Consider the following 26,831-nt stretch of genomic DNA (forward strand, 5'->3'; position numbering starts at 1 on the left):
GAATGAGCGTGGGTCATTTATGAAAATTAATAAACAAAGGGTGTTTGGAGGGAAATAGTTGCAACAGTATTCTCCCCTGGCATGTAACACTGTGGGGACTTTGACAAAACACAAGTTGTATTAGAGTAATTCTTCTTCTTTTGGGGCTACAAATGAAAAGAATACATTTTGTGTCTGACTTATACAATTGTTCTCTCTAAAATAGTCATCATTAAAGGAAAGAAAAAAACATCAACAGGTGTGTATATAGGTGTGTGTATATATATATATATATATATATATATATATATATATATATATATATATATATATATATATATATATATATATATATATCTATATCTCACAGATCATCACATCTAGAACTGGGCTACATGAAAAAGGATTTCTACATTCTTTGTCATTTGCCCAGACGTTGGTGCTTCATCGGATGGTGAAGGGGGCCAACGCCACCATACTGTTGAGCTGCACCATCTGCCTGGCTCTCTCCTCTCTCATGGCCTACGTGGGCTGCCGTAGTCTTCCCTGTTGTGGCTGCTATGATGCCAGAACCGGATTGGTATAGCAGAACGTTACTGTCTGTTCTCCACTGCACACATACTGTTTGGTCTGGTAACTGTGGGAGATATGCCACGCAATTGTCAAGTAGTTATTTAGAATAACTGTAGAAAAAAGCTGCCTCCGTCACAGGGGGTATATCAGCTGTAGCTAGCTAGCTGATTGAGCTAATGTTAGCTCCATGAGTTGGATAAAATCCATCACCAGCTGACTCGTTTTCAAAGGGTCTCATATGCACATGTTATCATGGTAAAAGACTATGGATGAATTTGATTGTCTCAGAAAAAAATGTTTTTTTAATAAAAACATAGTTATTGTATTGAGATGCATAGCTAGTTAGCCCTCGTATTAAAATATGATAGTGAAACACACAGGCTCAGACTTTCCGCTCTAACATAACCATGTTAATTCTTATGTCGTTGAGAAGGCAAGATAAAGGTTATATTTATGCTTCCTTGTTACTATTTAAGGAAACGCTTGTATCTTGATCCTCCTCGTGGCAAATCAACATTTTGCTCCCCAAAGTTCTCAACATTCACAACTCTCACGTATGCAGTATGCAGATAACATATGTCATCTGAGGGAAACCACCAAATGTAAGAGGACAGAGCTGCTAACCTTACCATGAACTCTAATATAGAAGCATTGTAACACAAGAACAAGTGGTTAGCTGATGACGTGCTCTTGGAAGTAACACAACTAGCGTTCGGCCAGTCGTGTCTAGCATAAGCTAGAATTGGAAAGTCGCTGTTTGAAAAAAGAGAACCCATAATTATAAAAGATGCTCTTATTCTGGACATGCTGTGCAATATGTGGAACCTCTTTGGTGTTGTGTTAATGTTTTGCTTCCACTTGACAAAGAACATCTTGTTGATTACACTGAATGCAAGGCTGTGGTATTCTATATCTCCAGGGATGTGATTGTTTTGTTTTGTGTGTATGTTACAGGAGACACTTGTTCCTGAGTGTGACCCAGATGACACCGAGATGGTTTGTACATGGCGAGGTAACTCATGTTAAATGTTGTCTTTTATGTTGCTGTGGCGGACTGTGATCAGAAGATCAGCTGTTCAATCCTGGACTCCTCCAGTCTGCTTGGCAAAGTGTCATTGGGCAGGATTCTGAACCTGTGTGTGTGTATGTGAATAATTAGTTTAGATCCTGATGCCATCAGTGTGTGACTGTGTGTACAAATGGGTGAATGTTGACATGTATTTGTGATATTAGGCTATATAAAATAAACTGAATTGAATTGAAAACTGAATGTAGTGTACAGCGCTTTGTGTAGTCGCAAGACTAGAAAGACGCTATATAAAGTCCATTTACCACCCATTACCATTTCCAAAACTAATCCTTGCGCCTAGTTGCTGCTGCTGTGTTTGGCAGTGTTTTTCTCCCAACAGTCGAGTGATCCAGACTTCCTGTATCCAGCAGGTGACGACAGGCTTTTCAACTGTCCTGCTCAGCCCACTGACCAGGACATCAAGGAGGAAGAGGAGGGTCCCTCCAAACTGCTTCCATATAGCAGACTGACCTGACACACATCCACAGAGAGACTTGTCTGACACATTCTTATGAGTTTTTTTCAATTCAATTCAGTTTATTTTGTAATCACAAATTACAAACTCCCCTCAGAGGGCTTTACAATCTGTACACATACGACATCCCTGACCTTTGACCTCACATCGGATCAGGAAAAACTCCCCAAAAATAACCTTTGACAGGGAAAAAAGGGAAGAAACCTTCAGGAGAGCAACAGAGGAGGATCCCTCTCCCCGGATGTACAGAAGCAATAGATGTCATGTGTACAGATGTGTTATTATATTCCAGAGAGAAGGGGGATTGATTATGTTTGCTTATATCTTTGCCTTCACATTTCTTAATCTTTGGATGGATGTAATTTGTATTCTTGATTAGTCCGAGCACTTTGAGCTGTGAAAGCCTTGATTTCTTCTTGACCAAAGGTTTCTGTAGCCAAAATCATTTAAACCTTGCCAGAGTTGAATACATGTGTATGAATGGAATGCCTAATTCACTGAATACTAAGTGAAAGTTAGCTATGTTCACAATATACAAATCCAAGATATTGTGTATTTAATTAATAAAACATTTTTTAAAGAGATCACAACATTTTTAAATGTTCAGGGTAGTTTATTGCATGACAAAACCATTGCAACTACTTGTCCTGAGTAGTTTCATTCATTAGTAACTTTGTGAATTGATATCATTCTGTAAATTTAGATTTTTCTTTCTGGGCATTTGCAATAAGCAATACATTTAGCAATGCATTATGCGTTAATGGCTTTAGTGACAAAAAGGCAAAGAACATTATAGGTATGACGACGATGGATGGGGGCATTGACACTTTAAGAACACAAGACGGCAGCAAACGGATCAAACTAACTTCCTCAGAGATGTAGCTAGCACAGCCTGTCTCTTAATATTTCATCTGTGTGTATCTGAACAGTCCTGAGACAAGGCCATTTAGTTTGATATAGTCATGTGCAGCGCAGCAGAGAAGCCACAGGACCAGCTGTGGCCACTGCACACATAAAAGCACTAACCTCTGGTGATAACAACATCATGGCTTATGGAGGGTTAATCGCTGTCAGCTTTTATCATACAATGGTGTCCGCCACATGCTAAATGTTGTTTTACAAGCTTACATACAGGATAAGTAATGGTGTACATGTAGAGGTACACACGACAAAGCTGTACAGGCTATGAGAGGTATGTTCTATTCACTAGCTGGCCTACACGGTACCAATCTCTACTCGTTGACGCATCTGGCTATTTTGTTGCCTTTCATAGAAGGAAATGGAAACCTACAACTAGGATAGGATAGTAAATACCATTTGCATCCTTAATCATAACATTCACAGACGATCCCTAGTAACACCCCACATTGACAGCACTTCTCCACCAAATTAACTTCCATTCAGGATTCAGGAATTCTTGGTGCTGGCAATCAGATGGACAGAACCGTTGTCATGGTTGCCTCAACGGAGGGCATTGCACAATGCACAAACAGCAGTAAAACGTTAGTAGCAAGATGGCGATAGATTGCCAGCAAGGTCTTCTATTATCACAGATGTTTGTTTTTTATCCAAAAAACAACAATAATGATGACTGGTAAGACAATGTCACACTTGATTTCAATCTGTAGAGTATAATACTGTAATACTATTTCATCATGGTCCACACTGCATGGAATATTTTGTGTTGGTCTAAGTGCTGCGAACGTCAGAAACAAACTTGACCTTAGCCAAAAGGTACTGTCCATCAAAAGTAGGTGTCTTGAACCGGAGGGAAGTATTTGTTGGTGGCCACTTGAGAGCAGCTGAAGCAAGCGGTGAACAAAACAGTGTGAAGCAGTGAGAAGCTTCCAAATAGTCAATATGATTGAGTTTCAATCCGTATGACAATCTGGATGTGATTAGGCTATTTCCCAATGTTGTTCTTCAGTAGTATACACATTTTTTACCACTACTCTTTTTCTCCCTCAAATCAACGGCATAATTTCAGTAAGCTTGCTAAGCATGTTTTTATGTTAAGCATAATCAAGTTGTTAGTGTAAACATGCAATACGTTGAGCATATCTTTTGAAGGAGAAATGCATTCAACAGGTTTGTGTTACGTATTGTGTTTTGGTGAGATACATGAAGATAAGTGAATATAAACTGAATTATAATCTCTTTTTTGGCCCCTTGTTGAAGTTAATTTCAGTTTATCATGAACCAATGATAGCTTTTGGCAGTCCAAAACAACATCCATACTGTAAATACTACCTCAAAACCATTCAAAGTAATTTAGAAAGTTAAGCATAGGCATTGCGAAAACAGTATCCTCTTCTAATGGAGAAACTATCTCTGTGTTTGTGCTGATTGTGAAGCCATTTGGCAAGATCAATTCCTCCTTTCAAGACCTCCACACTTTCCTTAACTCCTTGCCTTCACTCCCCTCAGGCTGAAGTTGTCTTCCTCAGCAGCTGCTGCAGCCCCAGCTCCTGGATCCATCTTCCCCATCATCCCTCCCTCTGCTCAGGTTGACGGTACCCACTGATCCCCCGGGAGGCTGGCTCAAAACCAGAGGCTTTTGAGACTTCAGCTTGTGGGCCACAGTCATAAAAATAGCCTCAACATGGTCACTGTTTCCTCCGCCATAGTTTCCATCTCCCTGGCTGTTTGGGTTCTTTGCAGATGTCTCAAACAGGGGCATGGAATGGGCGTCGGCGAACTGTTGCGCCACGTCCGTGCCCACTTGAACAGAGTCTTGAAGGTCGCACTTGTTTCCAACTAAGATTCTGGGTACTTCGGTGCCCAGCGCGTGCTGCTTGCACTCCTCAATCCATGCTGGGAGGCTGCGAAAGCTGGCAGCGTTGGTCACATCATACACAAAGACTACAGCATGCACGTTGCGGTAATAGTGCTGCACCATAGATTTCCTGAAGCGTTCCTGACCTGCAGTGTCCCACAGCTGGATCTGTGGGGGGACAAATGGATCAGCAGTTGTGTATTTAATCCGATATGTAGGGATGCACCAATACATCTTTTACAATCCTGATACCTGGGCTTAGGGTATTGTTTGATATATAGAACCAATCCTATTCCTTTTCTACCTTTGTAAAAAAGACTGTAACAAATTCATAAATGGATATGTTCTGAATGTACTGAATTGTTATTTATCATTGAAAAATCGCACACCAGCAATTTGGTAAAGATGCAGCAACAAATTATTCAAAATGTCAACAGGAATTAAAATTAGTATACATGATATATAAGTATACAATGTAGAACACATAATTTAACTGAATAGATCAACTCAATTGTCACAATACCGATCCAGCAATTTGAATCAGTATCAACCCCATATTGTCATCATCCTACCCATCAGAAGACCAAAACCAACAATAATGTGTTGTAACTTTTGTAATGTTGTTCATCTGTACACATGATATCTATTGTACTTCTGTCCATCCGGATAGAGGGATCTTCCTCTGTTGCTCTTCTGAAGGTTTCTTCCCTGTTCCCTGATCCGATGTGAGGTCCCTGGACAGAAGATGTTGTATGTGTACAGAATGTAAAGCCCTCTGAAGATAATTTGTAATTGTGGCCTATATCAAACTAAATTAATTTAAATTAAATTAAACAATTTCAATATAATCCCAAAACCTGTTAGAATGTATATTAATCTGGGCCATAGAGCTCCATCAGAAACTATTAAAAACACAATATTAAAACACACATTGTTGGTTTGGGTCTTTTTTATGGGATTTGTTGACAATAAGAACCATCTAGAAAAAAGACAAACATGTAGAAATTCAAATACAATTTGTGAAATCCTCAGTATCTCAAGCTTGCTGTTTTGACTTTAGCTGTTCATTCTGTGACATGTGCCCCTTGCATACTACATTCTAGACCCCTTGCTGGCTATAAGAGGGGCCCGCTGTCAGTTGCACTGCTCCTGGCCCACAGACTGTTGATTGAAGAGCACACCTTGATCTTCTCGCTGTCAAAGTCGACCAGCCTCTCCCTGAAGTCCACCCCGATCGTGGCCTCGGTCTTCTCGGGGAACTTCCCAGCACAGAAGCGGTAGGTGAGGCAGGTCTTCCCGACACCGGAGTCCCCGATCACGATGATTTTGAAGATGCGGGTCCTCGGCGGAGGAAGAGTTGAGCTCGTCAGAGAGCCAGAAAAACCAACCGACGACCCGCTCTGCGCCATGTCCGAGCGACAGTCTTCTCTGCGGCTGCGGCGCTACGACGCGCTGAATGACCGCTCTTTGTCAAAATACGTGAAGGAGCCACAACATGTATTCGACGTGTAGATATTGTCAATATACTTACAGCATATTTATTGTACAGTAAACACATGCCTCGTTGTCCAGGAAAAGTGTTTCCTCTCGCGAGATAAATATGTAACATTCTTCTTCTTCGTCATCATTTACGTTACGGCGCATTACCGCCACCTACTGGTCTGGACCAGGATCACGATGGTTTAGATGTTTAGATGTATGTATGTATAGATGTATAGATATATATGTATGTATAGATAGATAGATAGATGTGTGTGTGTATATATATATATATGTGTATGTATATATGTGTGTGTGTGTGTATATATATATATACGTGTATGTGTGTATATATATATGTGTATATATATGTATATATACGTGTATATATGTATGTATGTATATATGTATGTATGTATATATGTGTGTGTGTGTGTGTGTGTATATATATATATATATGTGTGTGTGTGTGTGTGTGTATATATATATATATATATATATATATATATATATATATATATATGTGTGTGTGTGTGTGTGTATATATATATATATATATATATATATATATATATATATATATATATATATATATATGTGTGTGTATGTGTATGTGTGTGTATATATATGGAGCCGTCGTCTTCCTCCTGAAGTCAACCACCATCTCTCTGGTCTTGGCCACGTTCAGAAGCAGGTGATTTCTACCAGCCCACTCCACAAAGTCTTCCACTGCTGCCCTGTACTCCTCCTCCCGTTCATCCTTAATACACCCGACCACTGCAGAGTCATCAGAGAACCTCTGCAGATGGCATGACCCCTCTGTTGTACTGGAAGTCAGTGGTGGACAGGTGAACAGGAAGGGAGACAGAACAGTTCCCTATGGGGCTCCAACATCACTGACCACCGTCCCAGACAGCACACGGCCCAGTCGGACATACTGTGGTCTGCCTGTGAGGTAGTCAGTGATCCAGGAGACGGTGGACGCGTTGACCTCCACGACCCGCAGCTTCTCACTCAGCAGCAGTGGTTGGATGGTGTTAAATGCACTGGAGAAGTCAAAGAGTGAGCCACCGGTTCCATCCAGGTGTGACTGAGCTCGTTGCAGCAGGTAGAGGAAGGCGTTGTCCACTCCCACACGAGGCTGGTAAGCAAACTGCAGAGGGTCCAGTGAGGACAAGCCTCTCCAGTACCTTCATCACATGAAGGAGTCTGTAGGCATTGAGGTCAGATGGAGTTGTATTCTTGGGGACAGGAACCGAGCATGACGTCTTCCACCGCACCGGGACTTCCTCCTGCTTCAGGCTCAAGTTGATGTCAAGGTGTTGCAGGATGTCAGACAGCTGGATGGCGCAGGTCTTCAGGACCCTGGGGCTGATGCCTCATCAAACCCAACACTCCGGAATGATCAGCCACACGTGACTGAATGGAAATGACTTTAATTATATCCATAATAAAAATTATTGAGGGAATTAACAGATCAATGATTGACAATTATTTGTATAAATCAAAGTTTTGTTGATCAGATTTACAATGAGCATATATTTAATTCAGATAGTTAATCAGAAAACAAGTACAATATAAAACAAATATAACCCTAACCCAAATCAAATATAAAAACCAACAAATTGGTGTTTTGTGACACGTCAATGTTGTTAAAAGACGAGAAAGGACGGTGCAACTAGATCTTAGACCTTGAGACCGAATATCACCCAGTTTTCAAATAGAAATCAGCGTTCAAATCACGGTTGGTGCCCACTGGGTGCCCACTCAGTATACCTGATGTAATACACGTGACATCGCCGTACCCCTTTTTCCGGTTACATCATGACCTTCACATGCCCACTAATTAAAACGGCACCTACCCTGTACTGCTCACGATAACAAAAACGCAAAGTTAGCAGTCATTTATTTATTTTCTATATTAAACACATTTCATACGTTATGTGTATCATATTCTTAATAACATGCGTACCTTTATTTCATTCACAGCTCTAAAATATGTTCTTAACCGTTAAAAACCATACAGGCAGTACATAAGAAACCCAAAATGGGGTCCTTCAGCGGTACATGGTGCAACATGTGTTGGATAATTCCTTCTAGAAGAACATTCGCAGTTCTTTCCTGTTGTAGTTCTGTCGGACCTGCGCTTTACTGTTAGCACCACCCTGGACACGCTGCCTGAAAGCCGAAAGACATCCGGAGATACATCTTGAAGCTGTTCACAGTTCAACATCTCAGGGAGTTTGTTTGAACGTTATATTTGATTAATTTGGCCTGTTAGCCGAGTAGTCAAAATGTTGAGTGTCGCCAAATGCGTTTCAAGGACGCTCCCGACAAGGAACTGTACAAGAAATGTGTCCTCTTTAGTTAAAAAGGTGAGTTCCAAACATACTCGATGATATATTGTACGTATTTAGCTACGCTAATATTGACCATAGTTATAACATTTGACAAGCCCCCGGCTAGCATAGCATGCTAGCGGGAGGCCAGCGTACTCAACATAACTAACGATACTATGTAAATTGTATGTGCCGTAATATTAGCGGCCTGTATTATTCAATTAGTGAATGTATATCATTTCGTGTGGTGTTAAACAACGTTATCACTGTCTATATATTGCCACTTACAATACATGAATTCCCTTTTTAAAGTGCTAGCTTAGCTGATATCTGGTGTTTGGGGCTACGGTGATGTCTTACCTGTTTATCTATCTGGTTTTCACCACGGAAGACATGGTTTTTGAATGATAACTGTATTAAGTATCTTATGCTCTAGATTTAAGTAAGCATGTGTGTTGAATGAAAGTGGATCACTGTTTCTAAGAGGTGACCAGTGACCTTCAATGACGTGTCCCCTCCCCAACATGAGTCCTTGTAAGTGAGCAATCATATGCCAGCCGGCGCTTGAAGTAACGCGTGGTGTTACGGTGCTGGGATAGCCCAAAAAGCACAACGATATACAAGCAATAATGTGTCCGGTTTGATATATGTCAAAACATGTTGTACAAATTATAATTATAATATAATCTGAAGTTACACCACTGTACTGTTTTTTTTATTTTTTATTATTATAATTTTTTCTATAAGGAGGCTCGACAATGTCATGTTTTACTTTACAGTTTGAGAAAATTCAAAGGAAAGTCAGCTCAAATCACAATATATAATTTCCTCATATTTTAACTGAATGAAAGCCATGTAGTTTTTGTAACTGTTCAAGATTGTGCCATTATTCAATTAAAATGCAAGTGGATGAATTAATATAATACTTTTTATCCATCATTAGGTCCCTACATTTTGTATGATTCCCTCAATTCATAACTTATTGATGTCTCAAGTATTGGTTGTACTGCTTCTTAATATCATTTTAGGAAGTCTGTTGTGTACATGAGTGAATAGAATAGACTTCCGCTTTTCAGCTGTCCTTCAATATTTGACCTCCTACAGATGTTATTGTTTGTGGAATATGTATGTTTGTAATTAGTTTCTTGGTTTGATAGTCTACTAGGCTACTCTGAAAAAGGTCTCACGGCAAACTATCCTTATTGTAAAAAAAAATTCTCTGACATTGATAAAGATTAGAGAACAATGGTACATGCTGTGTAACTTCTTCTTCTTTTCTGTACACAAAGGCATGTTGGACAGGTGGCTTCCAACCAGATGCTTTCAGAGCTCTGTCCAGAAGGGACTATGCGTGAGTACCAGCACAAAAGATATGTCTTTAATTGATGAATGATAGGGAATTATAGTTTCTCACATATATATATACTCAGTTGTTGGAGTGTCAGAGAGTAGGATATGAGTACACATTTGTAGAGCGTAGTTATCATGCCTGATTGGTTGCTTTGTCTCAGCCGGCAGAGAAGTTTACAAAAACACACAGGTTTTTGACTGATTGTACATGCTCTGGTTGTGTAAACATAGCAGCGGTGGATGAGACTGTGGATTAAGCTGATTGAATAAGGTGTCACTTTTGTTTACATCTCTGCTTGTTGTTGCTTTATTGATAAAGTATTGTCTTTTTACTCAAATATTGTATTGCACCTACAGTGTACGTTGCCGTCAGCCTGAGTAATCTTCTCTTTATCTGGTTCACTTCGGCACAGCAGCTTCTCTGCTCGTGCTTTGTCTGTGTAGTTGGAGCTCAGCACCAACAGAGCACAGGAAATGTGCGCTGTAGCCTGATAATAAATCAGAACATTAAAAAGTACTAATAAAATGACCAGTTCTGTCAGGGCTTATCAGTACTCTGGTAAATTAGCACCAGGGCCTGTTTGCATAACACATCCTTACATTCAGATAATGTAAAACACCAATGGCTCTTACTATAGCCAGTGTCCAAATGGGATGCTGTAGAAACATGGCAGGGCAAGATGACTCCAAGGAAGACGACCCGCTCCCTATGTAGATATAAATGCCTAATCTAAGCTAACAAACACACTACGATTCTTAGCTTAAGGTAATTATAAACTGATTATATCTTAGTTATTATTATATTCCATTCCCCCTAAATGTCACACTGTTCCTTAAACAAACTCTAATCGTTGTGTATTTCTTCACTGTAGGTCAGAGGCCATCAAGGGCGCAGTCATTGGAATTGACCTCGGAACCACAAATTCATGTGTTGCCGTCATGGAGGGGAAGCAGGCCAAGGTGAGGATGAACAAACGCATCACATGTCTGTCAGATGGTATGTCAACATGTGAGCTTTTTGCCCTCGACAGTTTGATTTTTTTTTTTTTTAAATTGAAAGTTAAATGTTTATAGGTCAGTATACTCCATCAGCAGTGCTCGTAAGATGTTCAAAGTGTTTTGGACGGCTTCTCTCTGAATGGGATTTACATATACTTGGGTTGACCTTGTTATCGTGACTTCAGTGTGGTTCAGAATCTCTGCACTTATTTAAATAGACTATTTTTTGGTCCATGAAGGGAGTTGAGACTGGCATTTTTATTTTTGTTGAAACATTGCATCATGCATAACAGTTTCCTGAATAGTATTAATCAGTGTTTACTGGAAGGAGAATAAACCTGGCAGATGGAATAGATTTTGAATAACTCTTTGGCTTGAAAACAGATTTGTTTAATTGTCAATAGTAACTGGTCAAGTAAGACTTTACTTGTGAATAGAGTGCATTTAAGTGCATTTAAATGCACTCTATTCAGGTGTTGGCGCTTTTGCCAACCTAAAAAAAAGTTGGAAAAGCTAACAATTAAAGAAGCTCAACAATTAAATGCAGTATATGAATTCTTGAACTAATTATATGCAAGGAAAAAAATGTAATTCATTGTCAATATAGCAATCAGATAATGCAAAACCCAAAATATGGTAAACATGTACAAAATAAGCTTACATTGAGCTTGTCAAAATAGGTGCAGCCCAACAGATTAGCTAATTGCAGCAAGGCTGGATAGTTGGTGTGGTGGGCTATTTCATGCTTTATTAGCCAGTACAGGCACTTGAATGCCCCCATGACAGCCTAATGCTCCAGGACAACTGTGGGTATAAATGAGACATTCAACGCTCTCTGCCGGCTTCGGGGCTGAACTCCACCGTGCGCGATACCGAGAGCCAAGGAGAAGTGTTAACGCGACCGCGTAGAGACAGAAAGACCTGTTCTTTAGGAAAGGCAACCGTACATTGCGTCTGTTGTAATCTGGCGCTATAGAGAAAATTACAGGGGGGCGGAAGGTGATTTCAGGGGGGACGGGCCGCCATGTGAGTCTCGCGCTGTACTGTGTGTGTACAGATGTGTGTCTGACTAAAACAGGACTCGTGCACAGGAGGGCGGGGGGGTTAGTTATTAATTAATAAATATATATATGTATGAGCAAATGACAAGACTATTAAGCAGTAGTCTACAGATTCAGAAGTGTTTTCTTAGATTTTTTTTTTAACACAAATCAGACAATCATATTAAATGTTGTTCTTATTTCTTTGTGGTTATTTATTGTTATAACATTTTTTTAAACAACTATTAACAATTAGACATTTTTTAAAATATATTATAACATGCATAACAATTTTTAAAAAAACGTAATAAAAAGGCTATACATAGATTAATTCAATTCCATTTACAACCAATTTTTCAGAAAATGAAAAATATTAAATTATATGTACAGTGTAGACGAATAATAAATATGTACATATACACATGAGTGGCTTATTTGTCAAAGAGCACCAGTTCATCATCGTCATCTGTGTCAGTTAGCCATTGGAGAAGTTGCTGGTCTGACCTGCTGCCTTGCTCAGAGGGTTTTATGTGAGGCCGCCTGGCTTTCTTCTCACAGCAGATTCTACACATGCTGCATCTTCTTCTTCTGGTCCCTCCAGTGAGATCATGAGGTCTTCCACTGTGTTGAGATTGAACAAACAAAAACAACAATAGTATGTTACATGTGATAAGTGACTTAATCTAAACATCTAACACTTGAAGTCTACTGCAGTCTCAACTAATTGTATTCATCCCCAAATAGAGGATTGTTGTGAACCACAAGATGGCAGTAACTTATGAGGATGTGACTGCACTCTGGCTAACGTTAGCTAGCTAGCAAGCAAGCCTTTGGAGCTAACGCACCATCAGAGCTAGCTAGCTAAAGCGAACTAAATAAGTTCAAAATAATTACTACTAGTTATCACTCACCGGAGGCGATGTCCACGTATTTCTTGACGTTGTCGCTCCCCTTGATGAAGTCCGCAGAAGAATTCAACGTGTGCTGGTTGACGACGAACATTTCTCGTCCCACTCACAGGAGATCAAGAAGCTCCACTCTGTTCATCACGCACACGCAACATCGAGGCGAAAATCCAAAACATGATATGGCAACTGGACCGGGTCAGGGCTACGATGTTGTTGACAAGTTCATTAAATTATCATAATTATTAGAGGAAATTATGGGGCATTTTTTTCCCCTCTACTAGTGATATCAGGGGCAAAATGATATTTCTTAGGGGCAGTTTTGCCCTTTGCCCGTGTGTATTTCCGACGCTGATATATACACACACACAACTTTTATTTTGTTTTGAAATCTGTAGGAGAGACTATACGACAAAAGGGGCAATAGTTTAAATGGTTTAAAGCCATCAATAGGTCAGTCAGGGTAGATTAACAGTCTGAAGTTTCATGAAGCAACCAAAGGTTTTCTCTTGTTCTCTCAGGTGTTGGAGAATGCAGAGGGAGCCAGAACGACTCCTTCTGTTGTCGCTTTCACAGCAGACGGAGAGCGTCTGGTGGGCATGCCTGCTAAACGCCAGTCTGTCACCAACCCTCAAAACACACTGTATGCCACCAAGAGACTGATTGGACGTCGCTATGATGATGCCGAGGTCCAGAAAGACCTGTAAGTTTCCTGTAGGTCTGGGGGGGGGGGGGGCATTGATTCATGTAAGAATCTGAATGGATTCAAAGCTTCCACAAATCTATTTAAAGAAACGGTTTACTTTAAATATACTAAATATTTCATTTGATTATGAAAAAGAATATTTGAATGTTGAAGAAGAAGCAGCACTGCCTCAGCTGTTTTCTTCACGCGCATTGAATGTACTTAATGAGTCGCGCATCACTTTTATTAAGTGAAACAGTCAAGCTGAACAAGGAATAATTCAACAACTGTAATGATGGCAGAGAACTGGCTATCTTCCTTTTTAATATTGTGATTTTTACTGAAAAAACTGTGGTAGGGCGATTAGCTCAAAGTTTCCTTTCAGCCAGCTACCACCTTATTTAGGTTGTTGTAGTGAAATGGAGCGGTAACTTACAGATGCAAATCAGCTGTTCCTCGCCTATTGCAATGCTTTCAGAGCGACTACCCAGTGCTACGACTACACAGTCTACTCAAGTACTAGTGCTATTTTGTTAAAAATATTTTTGGTCAGTTTCTGAGAATTAACATGTTTATTTGAAAATAGTAAATAAATTATTATGAAATGTGTATTTATTTATTTGTGCAAGTTTAGCATGAATAAACACTCACTTTGCTGTCATGTCCTAATTTGCTACACAGTGAACTGGAATAAATCCTTCAATTGGCACCCCAACGTATTGAATCCTGACTTGTGGGTTACTGAATGATTCACATCTTACTTTCCTGAGATGGATAATTTTATTTTGGATACACTACAAACAAATGTATGCCCAGATAAATAACAGTGTTCAGTAAATGTTTAAGATTTTACACAAAATGAATATTAACTAAAATCATCAGTCTTTGTATTTACATTTTATGTCAACAGAAAGAACGTCCCCTTTAAGATTGTGCGTGCATCTAACGGTGATGCTTGGGTGGAGGTGCATGGGAAAATGTACTCTCCCAGCCAGGGTGGAGCCTTCGTCCTGATGAAGATGAAGGAGACTGCCGGTATGACTGAAACGGCACTGAATAGATGTTTCTTTTCAATTGACCTCATCCACATGTGACCATTAATTGTTGATTATTTGGTATTTGTGTTGCAGAGAACTATCTGGGAACCAAAGTGAAGAATGCTGTGGTCACTGTACCAGCTTACTTCAACGACTCTCAGAGACAAGTACGCACTTCAGTTTGATGAGCATATAGAATCTGTCTGATTGACCATTTCTATAAAAGTATTTACATGAGCACTACAACAGTCAGACAAGGCATTATGTTTCAGAAAGAACAGCGTAACGGTGTCGGCACTAAAGTCACCCCTCAACCATAAGATGGATTTTGTTGAGCCAGGGGCATTCAATTAAAGTTCAGCGAGGTCCATTTAGAGAGAATTCCCTCAAGCAAAGGTCCAGAACATCCCAATAATGTCTAGCTATGATTTAGTTCCATATATATTTAATAAATGTTATCTCATTTTAAGTAAAATAAGGACTGAAAGATTTTATAAAAATGAACTGTCATGCTGCCTGCATGCATTGACTGAAGGGGGCGGGGCAGAGCTCACTCGCGTGGCGTCAAGTGCAGGAGCTTTTGCCGACCGTCCTCGGCTTTTTGGGAAAAAAGATGCCAGAAGTGAAATGTGGAAGTATTTTGTCTACATTGCAGACAGTGAAGGAAAGCCCACTGACACAGTCAGTGAAGGAAAGCCCACTGACACACAGACAGTGAAGGAAAGCCCACTGACACACAGACAGTGAAGGAAAGCCCACTGACACACAGACAGTGAAGGAAAGCCCACTGACACACAGTCAGTGAAGGAAAGCCCACTGACACAGACAGTGAAGGAAAGCCCACTGACACACAGACAGTGAAGGAAAGCCCACTGACACAGACAGTGAAGGAAAGCCCACTGACACAGACAGTGAAGGAAAGCCCACTGACATACAGACAGTGAAGGAAAGCCCACTGACAGACAGTGAAGGAAAGCCCACTGACATACATACAGTGAAGGAAAGCCCACTGACACACAGACAGTGAAGGAAAGCCCACTGACACACAGACAGTGAAGGAAAGCCCACTGACACACAGACAGTGAAGGAAAGCCCACTGACACACAGTCAGTGAAGGAAAGCCCACTGACACAGACAGTGAAGGAAAGCCCACTGACACACAGACAGTGAAGGAAAGCCCACTGACACAGACAGTGAAGGAAAGCCCACTGACACAGACAGTGAAGGAAAGCCCACTGACATACAGACAGTGAAGGAAAGCCCACTGACAGACAGTGAAGGAAAGCCCACTGACATACATACAGTGAAGGAAAGCCCACTGACACACAGACAGTGAAGGAAAGCCCACTGACACACAGACAGTGAAGGAAAGCCCACTGACATACAGACAGTGAAGGAAAGCCCACTGACACACAGACAGTGAAGGAAAGCCCACTGACACACAGACAGTGAAGGAAAGCCCACTGACACACAGACAGTGAAGGAAAGCCCACTGACATACAGAGCCGTCTGCTAAACTTGTTTCAAAGCCACTCAGACCAAGGGGGTTTCACCTCAAACACACATCTGTAACTCTACAATTGCTCATACTTATGGAAGGAACTATGTAGTCATGTGGTCAGATACGGACAAAATGCCTACATAGCTGTGTATAATCAATGCTATGATGGCACCATGTAATTTTCATTAATATCTCACTCTAGGCTAATACTAATATTAATGCCATTTAAGTGTTCAACAAGCTGGTAAAAAGGGAACCATACAGATGTTTTATGTATTACTATTATAGATAAATATACCAGTATCATATCTTATTTATGGTATTGTATCGTGATATTTATGGAAGGTATCGTATTGAAGTTATAATTTCGGTATTGTGATAACCCTAGCAGGCGGTAGAGGCAGAAAAGGCTCATGGCTAAGCAGCGTAATCGAGTCCTTGAAGGACTTGTTCAGGCCAAAAAAAGGAAGTTGGTTCATGAATGACTTTAACCATAGTGTGTGTGTGTGTGTATATATAATGAAAATGTATACTTATTATTATTATTATTATTATTATTATTATTATTATTATTAGGGCCCGAGTACCAAACAGATGGATTTGCATGTGATGGACAATAGTTTGATTTAAAATAAACATTTATATAAATGTTTATTCTTTTAATCAAACTATTGTCTCATTTAATTTGTGTCATTTAAGGTATACTGTATGCTTTGGCATTCTCATTGTTAGTTTAAACACTAAATTTTCTCACTTTTACATGATTTAACAAAATGTTTGGTCATGGAAATCCATTGGTCAAAATGTGTATGAACCCTGAGGCGAGAACCTGTATGAGATATTCGTTAGATTATTCCTTTTTGGTTCGATAGTCCTTTTCCAGAAGTGTAGACAAAATGCACAACATTCCCATTTGTTTAGGCTACCAAAGATGCTGGTCAGATCGCTGGTCTGAACGTCCTGCGTGTAATCAATGAGCCAACAGCCGCTGCTCTAGCGTACGGCCTGGAAAAAACCCAGGATAAAATGTAAGTAGAGAACATTCACTACAACAACCAGTAGCATCAGTTCTGACTGAAACACACAGAGATGGCATTATAAATAGTTTGCATAGGGAAACCCTGAACGTGCTTGGTATTTTATTCAGTTTTTGGTTGTTTGACTTGCGTCTGTTTCCAGTATTGCTGTGTATGATCTGGGTGGAGGTACGTTTGATATCTCAGTCCTGGAGATCCAGAAGGGAGTTTTTGAGGTGAAGTCCACCAACGGTGACACTTTCCTGGGGGGAGAGGACTTCGACCAGCACCTCCTCCAACACATTGTCAAGGAGTTCAAGAAAGAGGTAATCATTTATGTTTTTGGATAGACCTTTCTTTTACCTGTAGTCCAGTCAGTATTTTAAGACTTTCATGTGTGTTTTGGCTTGTCACGTCAGTCTGGTGTAGATCTGATGAAAGACAACATGGGGCTTCAGCGAGTCCGAGAGGCGGCTGAGAAGGCCAAGTGTGAGCTGTCCTCTTCACTACAGGTACACAGATGAGAAACCTCATAATTGCTGACACCATTTAAATGCACTCTATTCCCAATGTAAATATTTACAGGTCATGTTAACATTAGCATATCCTATTTTGAATGTTAATATTGCGAATGGAGAATTTTTACATTTGAGACATGTGGGATATGCCAATAATGTTCAGGTTTAGGAGCATTCTTTAGATGTGTATTCGGTACATTGGAAATATGCGTCTTACTTGGGGGTTTTGCTGCATTTTGCAACACACGGCCTCACCGCCTCCTTCCTATTTATTGCTAATGCTGTGAATTGACAGTTTGCTGAGATGCATGCCCCCCAGAAAAGCCCACATTTCTGGTCAGAAGACTTTGATTGGGAATCTAATTAAAATACCACATTAAAGATTTGGTTAATTGCTTATTGGGGCGACAGTGGTGAACAGGGTCGTCCTTCAATCAGAGGATCGGCGATACGATCCCTGGCTCCACTAGCCCATGTCGCTTAACACCACAATTGCTCCCCTAGCTGAGCCTACGATGTGTGAATGGTATTTACTGCTGATGTGCAGGTGCAACCTTAGCTCCTCCCATCAGTGTGTGAATGGGTGAATGATGTCATTTAGTGTTAAAGTGCTTTGAGTGGTCGGAAGACTAGAAAAGCGCTGTACAGGTATATTTACCATTTATGATATTATGCTAACCAAACGCAAAGTGAATTCATAGCCGCGGGGTCATTTGTGGTTATTTGTGCTAGACACGCTGGAAGGGAGGAGTGACTTATCTCCACGAAAACACTTATCAACTAAGCCATATATTTCCACCATCAACCATGTAAGACGTCATGGAAATAGCTTGGTTGGTTCGATCAGTGCTAGACTTTGCTAACATTGCAGCAGCTCCAGCAACACTATAAATAATGCCATAAAGGCTTAAATACGGCAGCTATGTTATTGTTTGTAGCATATGATTTATACACATAAAATTCATCTGGTCTTTATTAATGTGAGGTACTGCCGAGCTCTGGGTGCCCACCTACGGCTCCGATCTTTTTTTCCTGATTTAACAACAGTAGGACATCAGTGATGACAGGAGGAGCTCAACCGTGATAGGCTTTTGCGAAAACAGCGTCACGCTAAATCCTAAAGCCTAATTACTACTACACGAATGAGATGGATTTGTACCAGATACAGATGCATATGCATCATTTCCTGATTAATACTCAAATGCATGTAAGATCAAGAAGACGCATTTGAGTATTAATCAGGAAATGATTTTTATAGTATAAGGGAATGATTATTTAAACATTTTTTGTAAATTACCATCTTATTGACATGTACGTTTATTACATGAATATAAAGAAATGAAAAGGACAACTTTCTTCTTTATGGACTGTTTAAGAATACGGTATAGCCATTTCAAATGCTTATCAAATTACAGTATTGTACAAGTTAAATTACTTTAATTGTACTTTAATACAGTACTGTATATAAAATGGCTTATTTTAGGCCACAACTATCTTTGCGCGTATTTATTTTTTGTCTCCATCACAAACAAGGTATTCTGAGGAACACAAGACACTAAATACATTTTCCCTGCTGTATCTTCTAGGCTCGTTCTTTTGCAGTTTGTTTTAATAAGACAATTACTTTCTTTTACTCGTCCTGATTTCAATGTGCCGGAAGCAGATGGGCTAACACAAAACCGAGTAATCATAATAATGTTTATCTCTTCCAGACTGACATCAACCTTCCCTACCTGACAATGGATGCCTCAGGTCCCAAACATCTCAACATAAAGCTGACTCGTGCTCAGTTTGAAGGCATTGTGGCTGACTTGATCCGACGCACTGTGGCTCCCTGTCAGAAGGCCATGCAGGATGCCGAGGTGTCCAAGGGAGACATCGGAGAGGTGCTGCTGGTTGGAGGAATGAGCCGTATGCCCAAGGTACTCATCACAGTATGACCTCTGATACCACAGGTCCTAACAAAGAGATTTTAGGGAAGGAGGACATTACATAACATGCAGCTACAAAAAAGTCAAGGCTGACACCAATCCAAGTAGGACTGCGGCAATAACTTGCCCTCAGCTTATTATTGACGCAAAAAAATGCATCAACATCAATAATATAAATTAGCAGATTGGCACCTTTCATGCCTCAGTTCACAGAGCTCCCATGGCTCACCTGGCTAAACTTGGATTGAGTCCAACAAACCAGCTTGCCGGTTAGTTTTGAGTGGATGAGCGCAGCAGCTGCTTGAGGAAGACTGACATGGAGCAGGTGTGTTGTGACAATTTATGCTGCCTTGATTGAAAAAAATAAAATACCTCTTGCATTTTCCAACGAAAGGTATGCGTTTCGGGTTAGGAAATGGGGAGAATATTCAGATACTTTTATTACAATTACACTACTTTCTATTTTTTTTTTTTTTGAGTAATTTACATTGCAAGACTAATCAGTGAAATTGAAGCGTTGAAGCTACTTGCTGTAGGAAGAGTTTGTTAAAGTAAAATGACTGAAAACGATTAATGCAGAAATTAGGGGAATTAACTGCAGCGCCCCCTAGTGTTTTAATATAATAAATAACAGCATCCACAGCAAATTTGGTATAAATCAGATGTGTAGAAGTTTTAAAAAAATTAAAAAAAATTCATAAAAGGTGGACATACTGGCTGAGGGGTGTCTGCTGTCCAACTGCTCGCGGGTGCTAGCAGCCTTTTTTATACACTCGTATGACATTTATATCAGATGTCTATTTTCACCCAGCCTGACGAGTGAGTTCTGGAGCATGGCAAGTCCCGCAAATATGTGCCTAATGTTCTAAAATAATAAATCGGAAGAAAAAAAATCCATAGACTTTCAATGGGGTCCTCTCAGCTCTGACTCTAATAACAATAAACAATTGAACAATAGGTTGATTGGTGCTCGGGCCCTAATGATCATCTTTGCTGTTCTGTTTTAACATTCGGTGTTTGTCTCTGCAGGTTCAACAAACGGTTCAGGATCTGTTCGGCCGCGCTCCCAGCAAGTCCGTCAACCCTGATGAGGCCGTTGCCATAGGAGCAGCCATCCAGGGTGGTGTTTTGGCCGGTGATGTCACTGATGTGCTGCTGTTGGATGTGACACCATTGTCTCTGGGTATTGAGACCCTGGGCGGAGTCTTCACTAAACTCATCAACAGGAACACTACAATTCCCACCAAGAAGAGCCAGGTACTGGAACCAGTTGTGCAAGGTGTCCAATTTGATTTAGCCCAGAATGAGCCTTTCAATTGCCTCTCCGGTTCAAACAATGGCACCTGTTGACTGGTGTTGAAAGAGTAAACATGTTTTAAAGTAACTATCTGCTCTCCTCTAGGTCTTCTCCACTGCAGCTGATGGACAGACTCAGGTAGAGATCAAGGTATGTCAGGGAGAAAGAGAGATGGCAGCAGACAACAAGGTCCTGGGTCAGTTCACACTGGTGGGAATCCCCCCTGCACCCCGCGGTGTTCCACAGGTTGAGGTCACTTTTGACATTGATGCCAATGGCATCGTCCACGTCTCCGCCAAGGACAAGGGAACAGGCCGAGAACAGCAAGGTCAGTCATTCATTGATTCATCGATGCATTAACAAGCATTTTCTTCATGATTTCTGCACCTAGTCTTCAGTAAGAATAAATGAATTATCAATGCTAATGTTGACATGCATGTAGTAGTAATCGCTGAGGACTAAACGGTAATGTCTTTAGAATCGTCAATAATATTGGCAACAAAATATTGTTCCAGTAAACCGGCAGTGGATATTTGGTTTCATGGTGTATTTATGAAACAGCATTTTGGGAGCTTGGCTCCTTGTCTTAAAGGCAGTGTCCTGTCTTCTTTTGACTTTATTTTCATTTGTTTTAATAGGAAGATATACATTTCAAACGGTTGAGTGTCTCAACATCATCTTGTATCTCTCTCTGCTCAGTTGTGATCCAGTCATCGGGAGGTCTCAGTAAAGATGACATCGAGAACATGATAAAAAATGCTGAAAAGTATGCAGAGGAGGACAGGAGGAGAAAGGTAATGACTGGAAAACCATTGAAGTGGATTAACACGATAATGAGTCTATGCATTTTAGGTAGTTTAAAGCTTTCGTAAGTTCACAGTATTTCTACACCGGCCTCCAGATTGCGACTATTTTTGCACATATTCACATTTATGCAAGTGAATGGTGATCATTATGGACATAAGCCGCAGTCTATTCCATTGAGCAGTTTCAAGTGTCTGGATTGTAAAGTCTGCTGATTTAATGCTGTCCCAAAAAAAGTGCGATGAAGAAATCCTGTGTATTTCCTCACAAAAAGGCATGGGTTTTGTCCCTTCTGGCTATATATATATATATATATATATATATATATATATATATATATATATATATATATATATATATATATATATATATATATATATATATATATATATATATATATATATATATATATATATGGGGTTTAATACTCGAGAGTATAAACATTTTTTCCAGTAGGTGCTTCAAATTTGAAAGTTTCTTCACGTAAATGTGCTCAGAACTGGACCAGTATCATGCATGATTATTTTTGGCAGGATTTGGTGATGTTACGGCAACTTTCTTTTACATAACAAACCTCACAAAGTGGGTGTTGTATTCGCCACATCAAGGTTTTTCGCCATTTTGATAACTATTCATCTTTAAGGTCTTTAAATCATTCTTAAACAAAATTGGATACATTTTGTGTGTAAAAGTAAAACGGCCAAATTGGGCATATTACTGTAGCGCCCCTTAGTATTTAAATCGCACAAGATGTTATGTGCATGTTACAGGATGCAGAGATTAGTCCCAATATTGTTGAAGTTATGAGAATTGAAAAACAAGACACCCCCCTAAGAGGTTCATTGCTCCATATTGCCTTAACACAATGAGATATCAAAAAGCTTTTGATAAATGTAGGCGATGTAGCTTCAATTATGATCGACAGAAAGTTTGGTATGAATCGGACCCTGCATGGAGAAGTGCCTAATTATGTGTTTTTCACCAAATTCAAAATGGAGGAAAATCTCAGTAGGCGGAGCTTAGGGCTCAGATTGTCTTTTTATAGAGCAAGGGAAGATTGACATGTGTGAAAAAATTCAAGTCAATCGGACATTCTGGTTGAGGGGCGTCGCCGGTCTTCGAGGGGGTGCTAGAGAGCCTTTTTTTTTTTTTTTAACTCAATTTTGACGTCTATCAGATAGCTATTTTCACCAAGCCTGACACGCTTTCGTTCTCGGCAAGTACCCCAGAAATGCGTCCAATGTACAAAAATTCAAATTGTAGGAATAACAAAAACCCTAACAATTTCAATAGGTTTACGTCAGTCGCTCTGACCCTAATTAAAGCTGCAAGCAGCGATGAACGGCTTCTCACTCATTTGCGCCCCGCGGGGCTTGAGAACATTCGCCCGCCAGTTCAACGTCTTTTCCCCTCGTGGAGTGTGCAACACAGGAAATTTGCTTTGCAAATACTTCACCAATTCCTGTATCCAGTGTGGCGCTAAACGGCACGCTGAGTAACATGCATCATGTTTCTCTACGTAAAGAGTAGACCATGTCATGTAAATCCGATGCCGTTTGTCACGTAACGCTGATTTATTTTGCCAGTAGATGGCGATTTGACCGTCTGTGAAGAAGTGGTCCGTGACCCACTTTTGGTTTCTACCTTCCACCCCGACTACAAATGTTTGATCTGACATGCACTTGAACATACATATCTGACATACATTTCTCAGTTGGTCACTGGGGCTACCAGTAAGACAATGAGTCTGTATCCGTGCTACATACTGATAGTGTTTTACGCTGTGTTGTATGCTGTTGTCTCCTTACAAGCCTCATTGTTTTGTGCACAGGACCAAGTGGAGGCAGTTAACATGGCTGAGGGCATCGTCCATGACACAGAATCCAAGATGGAGGAGTTCAAGGACCAGCTTCCAGCTGATGAGGTTAAACTTTTATCTTTATTTTTGTGCATGGGGAGGGTGGCAGTATAAGCGTGGGGGCACCAGATCAGACCATCAAGGGAGCAGGCCCAAAGTGCATCGTCACAGCGCCATGACAGGGAGCTGGATTCCTCCCAGCCCGAGATGCACAACTATTGGTTTCTTTGGGTATTCAGTGGAGGCTGAATTTCAGTAGCCTAATTGTACACATTATTTACTAGGACTATTTCACAGCTAAGAGTACAGAAGCATACTCAATATCTCTTTCTGTCTGTCTGTGGAGATTGAATCATCGCCGCCTGTTTTCCAGATCCTCCACTCGGTCGTGGAGAAGATTTGAACAACTTGCTGTATGGTTTAAAAAGTCTTAAAGTTAAAATATGAGAAGTAGTCGTAAGCCTCTCACTACATCCTCTAACCGGAGACAACGACACAGCAACATTTTCAATGGAAGCCGAGGACATGAAACTACAAATTGCTATTGCTGCGTGACGCGTGAAGGGGTTAAGTAGTTGTTTGTTGTATTCTAGCAGTAGAGGGCTCCCATCTTTAATCTTGCACAGGTTTCACGTTTGCCACGATGAGAAAAAAAAAATCTTGTTTTTAGTCCACATATTGTTTGTCTAACGCAAGGAAACATTGTTTTACACAAATTTAACATTTGAGTATTTGCACACCTGCTCTTGTATAGTGTTTAGGGGGCGTTACCTATGCTATTAATTATCACTCAGCCACACACATCAAAAATGTACGATCAAGCGGGAATCCTCATTCTAGGTCATTCTTCATGCTAGACAAATTGAACTGATTTTGAATAATGACTGTTGCCCCTGGAGTTGACTTCTCTCATTCTAGTTTGAGAGAATGTTGCATGAGGCCTAATTATCTAGCGGTCTGAAGGCATGGCTGTTATGAGGTAACCACAAACTGGAAATAGGGGTTTGAATACTTCCATTATTAAATTATGGGCAATCCACCACTTTGTACTCCTTGTCTTTTACACATGGCCTTGCTTTATTATTGTTTCCTTTTGGATCCATCCTCAGTGTACCAAGCTGAAGGAGGAGATCTCAAAGGTCCGGGATCTTCTGGCCAACAAGGACTCTGAAACAGGAGAAAACATCAAACAGGCGGCCACCAACCTGCAGCAGGCGTCACTTAAACTCTTCGAAATGGCTTACAAGAAGGTAGGAACATGACACTTAGTCATCATCATCTTTGACAGAGTAACATTTAATTTTAAAGGTCAGTAATTTGAGGATTTCTTTCAGATTAAACTATTAATCTTTTGGTCTATGAAATGATGAGACATGTGTTTCCTAAAACCCCAAGTGATAAAGAAAAGCAGCTAATCCTCACATAACTAACTTGGGAACCGATTTCTGAAAATAGGTCATTTACTAGGTATTGTGCTTTCCTGAAGACATTTGACATTATTGAACACTGTATATTTTGTATCAAATGACATAGTTGTTACTGACAGAGACTGAATGGAAAAAGAAAAGTGAATGGTGGCAGAACTGTAAAACAATGTACCAGCTTCCTCTGACCATCATGTCACTGAACACTAACAAATGAATTCCTTCCTGCAGATGGCGGCAGACCGGGACAGTGGCAGCAGCAGCAGCTCAAGCTCAGAGGGAGAGAAGAAGGAAGGCCAGCAGTAGACCTTTGCATTCGTCACTGGGTTTCGGAAGGCTGTCTGGCTCGCCGATGGACTGGGTGGGTGGGGGTAGAAGTCTAGAGTGACAAGCTGAATTTTAGTCACTCATCATAATATATTCTACTACTGTGTTTTTGCAGTAAAATTCTTGAGTGAAAAGATGTGTCAATGTATTATGCTCCATGTCCTCTGCTATCCTGTCAGTAATTTAATTGTCTAAAAAAACAAAAAACAAATGTAATGTATGTTATTTTTACAAAGTTGTTCAGTTACATTCTGAGGTAGTAAAGGTTATTTTTTGTGTGTCTAAGACATCATCATGTAGGTTTCATGTTCTTCGGCGCCGTCATCTGGAGCAGTTAAGCTGTTAATGGCTCAGTTCTGAGTTTAAAGGATTTTACACAGCAGACAGCCCTGCTTCATACAATGACCTCACTCATTCTAGCTATTCTGTTTTAATAGTGCACTCAGTTACTTGCTACCTGTTTGTCAGAAACTTGCCAGGTCTTGAGTTCTCTTAAAGTGTTCTTCACCAATGCAGAACTTGGTATTGAGGTGGTTTTCACTTCATTGCTTCACCTTTTTTATAATTCTGTACAAATGCACCTGCAGCACTCTGGAAGAATTATGTATGATCCCATTTGTTCTTATATTCTCTTGACAATGTATTTTTAAAGGGGCTTGTTAAGGTTAATTAATGTAAGTCTTAGATCTGAGAGTCTGGACGTTGGCTTATCACAACAGAGGATACCAGACAGTGAACCGGAGGAACAGTTGATGCAATATACCAGAACGGGCTGTACATGCAGTACAGTGTCATTCGGCTCCAGTAGGAGTACTGTTGCTGCCATAAACGGCTATGAGTAATGTGATTGGTGACATATACCTGCCTGAAAAGTAATCCAGGGTGCTTGACATATGAAAGAAGCAATGAGGCAGGCAGGAGGCAGCACTGAATTGAAAGCAGTTTGTCAATTTATTTTGCTGAAGTAAAAAAAATTGACAGTTCCAATAACTGTTTGTCTTTTCGAATAAAAATCTGAAATGTGACGCTCATTGGATAAGAGTTGGTAGAATCAGAGCGAACTGTAGTTTTTCAATGGAGGGGAATACACACAGAGTGCAGGGGGTGGGGGGGAGAGGAGAGACTCACACTATCTCCTCTGCAGTGCTGACCCCAGTATGTATTATAAATGAGAATCTGCCTTGATTAATTACTGTGCTGTAGCTGTGTGAGGGGCAGACAGCTGGGTATTTCATGAAAAAGAACCTGTCAAAATGTGGAATTTCACAGAAAACCACAACTCCGATTGCAAAAGTATCGACATTAGGAGAGGATCAAGGCTTTTGTGAACGTTTACATGTCCTTAAATGTGTTTTGGGGTTTAGATATGACTGCTTAATCGCAGTTCACAAAGTGCTCTCGTTTTTTTCAAAACAGTCGGATGGGGTAGAGGTGGACTTGGTCCCTCGT

General features: G+C 40.3%; 3 protein-coding genes across 8 annotated transcripts in view; 2 read left to right on the forward strand and 1 right to left on the reverse strand.

Annotated features, from left to right (window-relative positions):
• The window catches only part of zgc:113425 (uncharacterized protein LOC541425 homolog), a 7,637-nt gene extending 5,401 nt beyond the window's left edge, over nt 1-2,236 (forward strand). Inside the window, exons 4-6 of one of the 5 annotated variants that reach the window (XM_034542948.1) lie at nt 413-559; nt 1,507-1,564; nt 1,990-2,236. In XM_034542948.1, coding sequence (XP_034398839.1) covers nt 413-559; nt 1,507-1,564; nt 1,990-2,096 — 312 coding nt within the window. In that variant the 3' untranslated portion in view covers nt 2,097-2,236. The remainder of the gene's footprint in view (nt 1-412; nt 560-1,506; nt 1,565-1,989) is intronic. The other 4 variants (XM_034542949.1, XM_034542950.1, XM_034542951.1 and 1 more) reach the window with 4 other exon arrangements.
• On the reverse strand, nt 2,151-6,513 carry rab33ba (RAB33B, member RAS oncogene family a). Its single transcript, XM_034542947.1, has 3 exons — nt 6,404-6,513; nt 6,054-6,324; nt 2,151-5,040 (listed from the first exon to the last, which is right to left on the reverse strand). The coding sequence occupies exons 2-3, from the start codon at nt 6,279-6,281 to the stop codon at nt 4,540-4,542; spliced, it is 729 nt and encodes a 242-aa protein (XP_034398838.1). The 5' UTR covers nt 6,282-6,324; nt 6,404-6,513; the 3' UTR covers nt 2,151-4,539.
• A 1,883-nt stretch (nt 6,514-8,396) lies between these two features.
• On the forward strand, nt 8,397-26,407 carry hspa9 (heat shock protein 9). 2 transcript variants are annotated; one of them, XM_034542945.1, is made up of 16 exons: nt 8,397-8,726; nt 9,980-10,041; nt 10,913-11,000; nt 13,506-13,687; nt 14,580-14,704; nt 14,800-14,873; nt 17,129-17,235; nt 17,387-17,549; nt 17,643-17,735; nt 19,454-19,663; nt 20,702-20,929; nt 21,075-21,297; nt 21,669-21,763; nt 23,605-23,697; nt 24,741-24,881; nt 25,287-26,407. In XM_034542945.1, exons 1-16 carry the CDS (start codon nt 8,646-8,648, stop codon nt 25,359-25,361), a joined length of 2,040 nt encoding a protein of 679 aa, XP_034398836.1. In that variant the 5' UTR covers nt 8,397-8,645; the 3' UTR covers nt 25,362-26,407. The 2 variants fall into 2 exon arrangements, with proteins under 2 accessions (XP_034398836.1, XP_034398837.1); XM_034542946.1 differs by lacking the exon at nt 17,643-17,735 and having other exon boundaries at nt 8,402-8,726.
• Nucleotides 26,408-26,831: the final 424 nt, after the last annotated feature.

This window comes from Cyclopterus lumpus, chromosome 10 (genome assembly GCF_009769545.1).
Source record: "Cyclopterus lumpus isolate fCycLum1 chromosome 10, fCycLum1.pri, whole genome shotgun sequence".
Classification (NCBI taxonomy): Eukaryota; Metazoa; Chordata; class Actinopteri; order Perciformes; family Cyclopteridae; genus Cyclopterus; species Cyclopterus lumpus.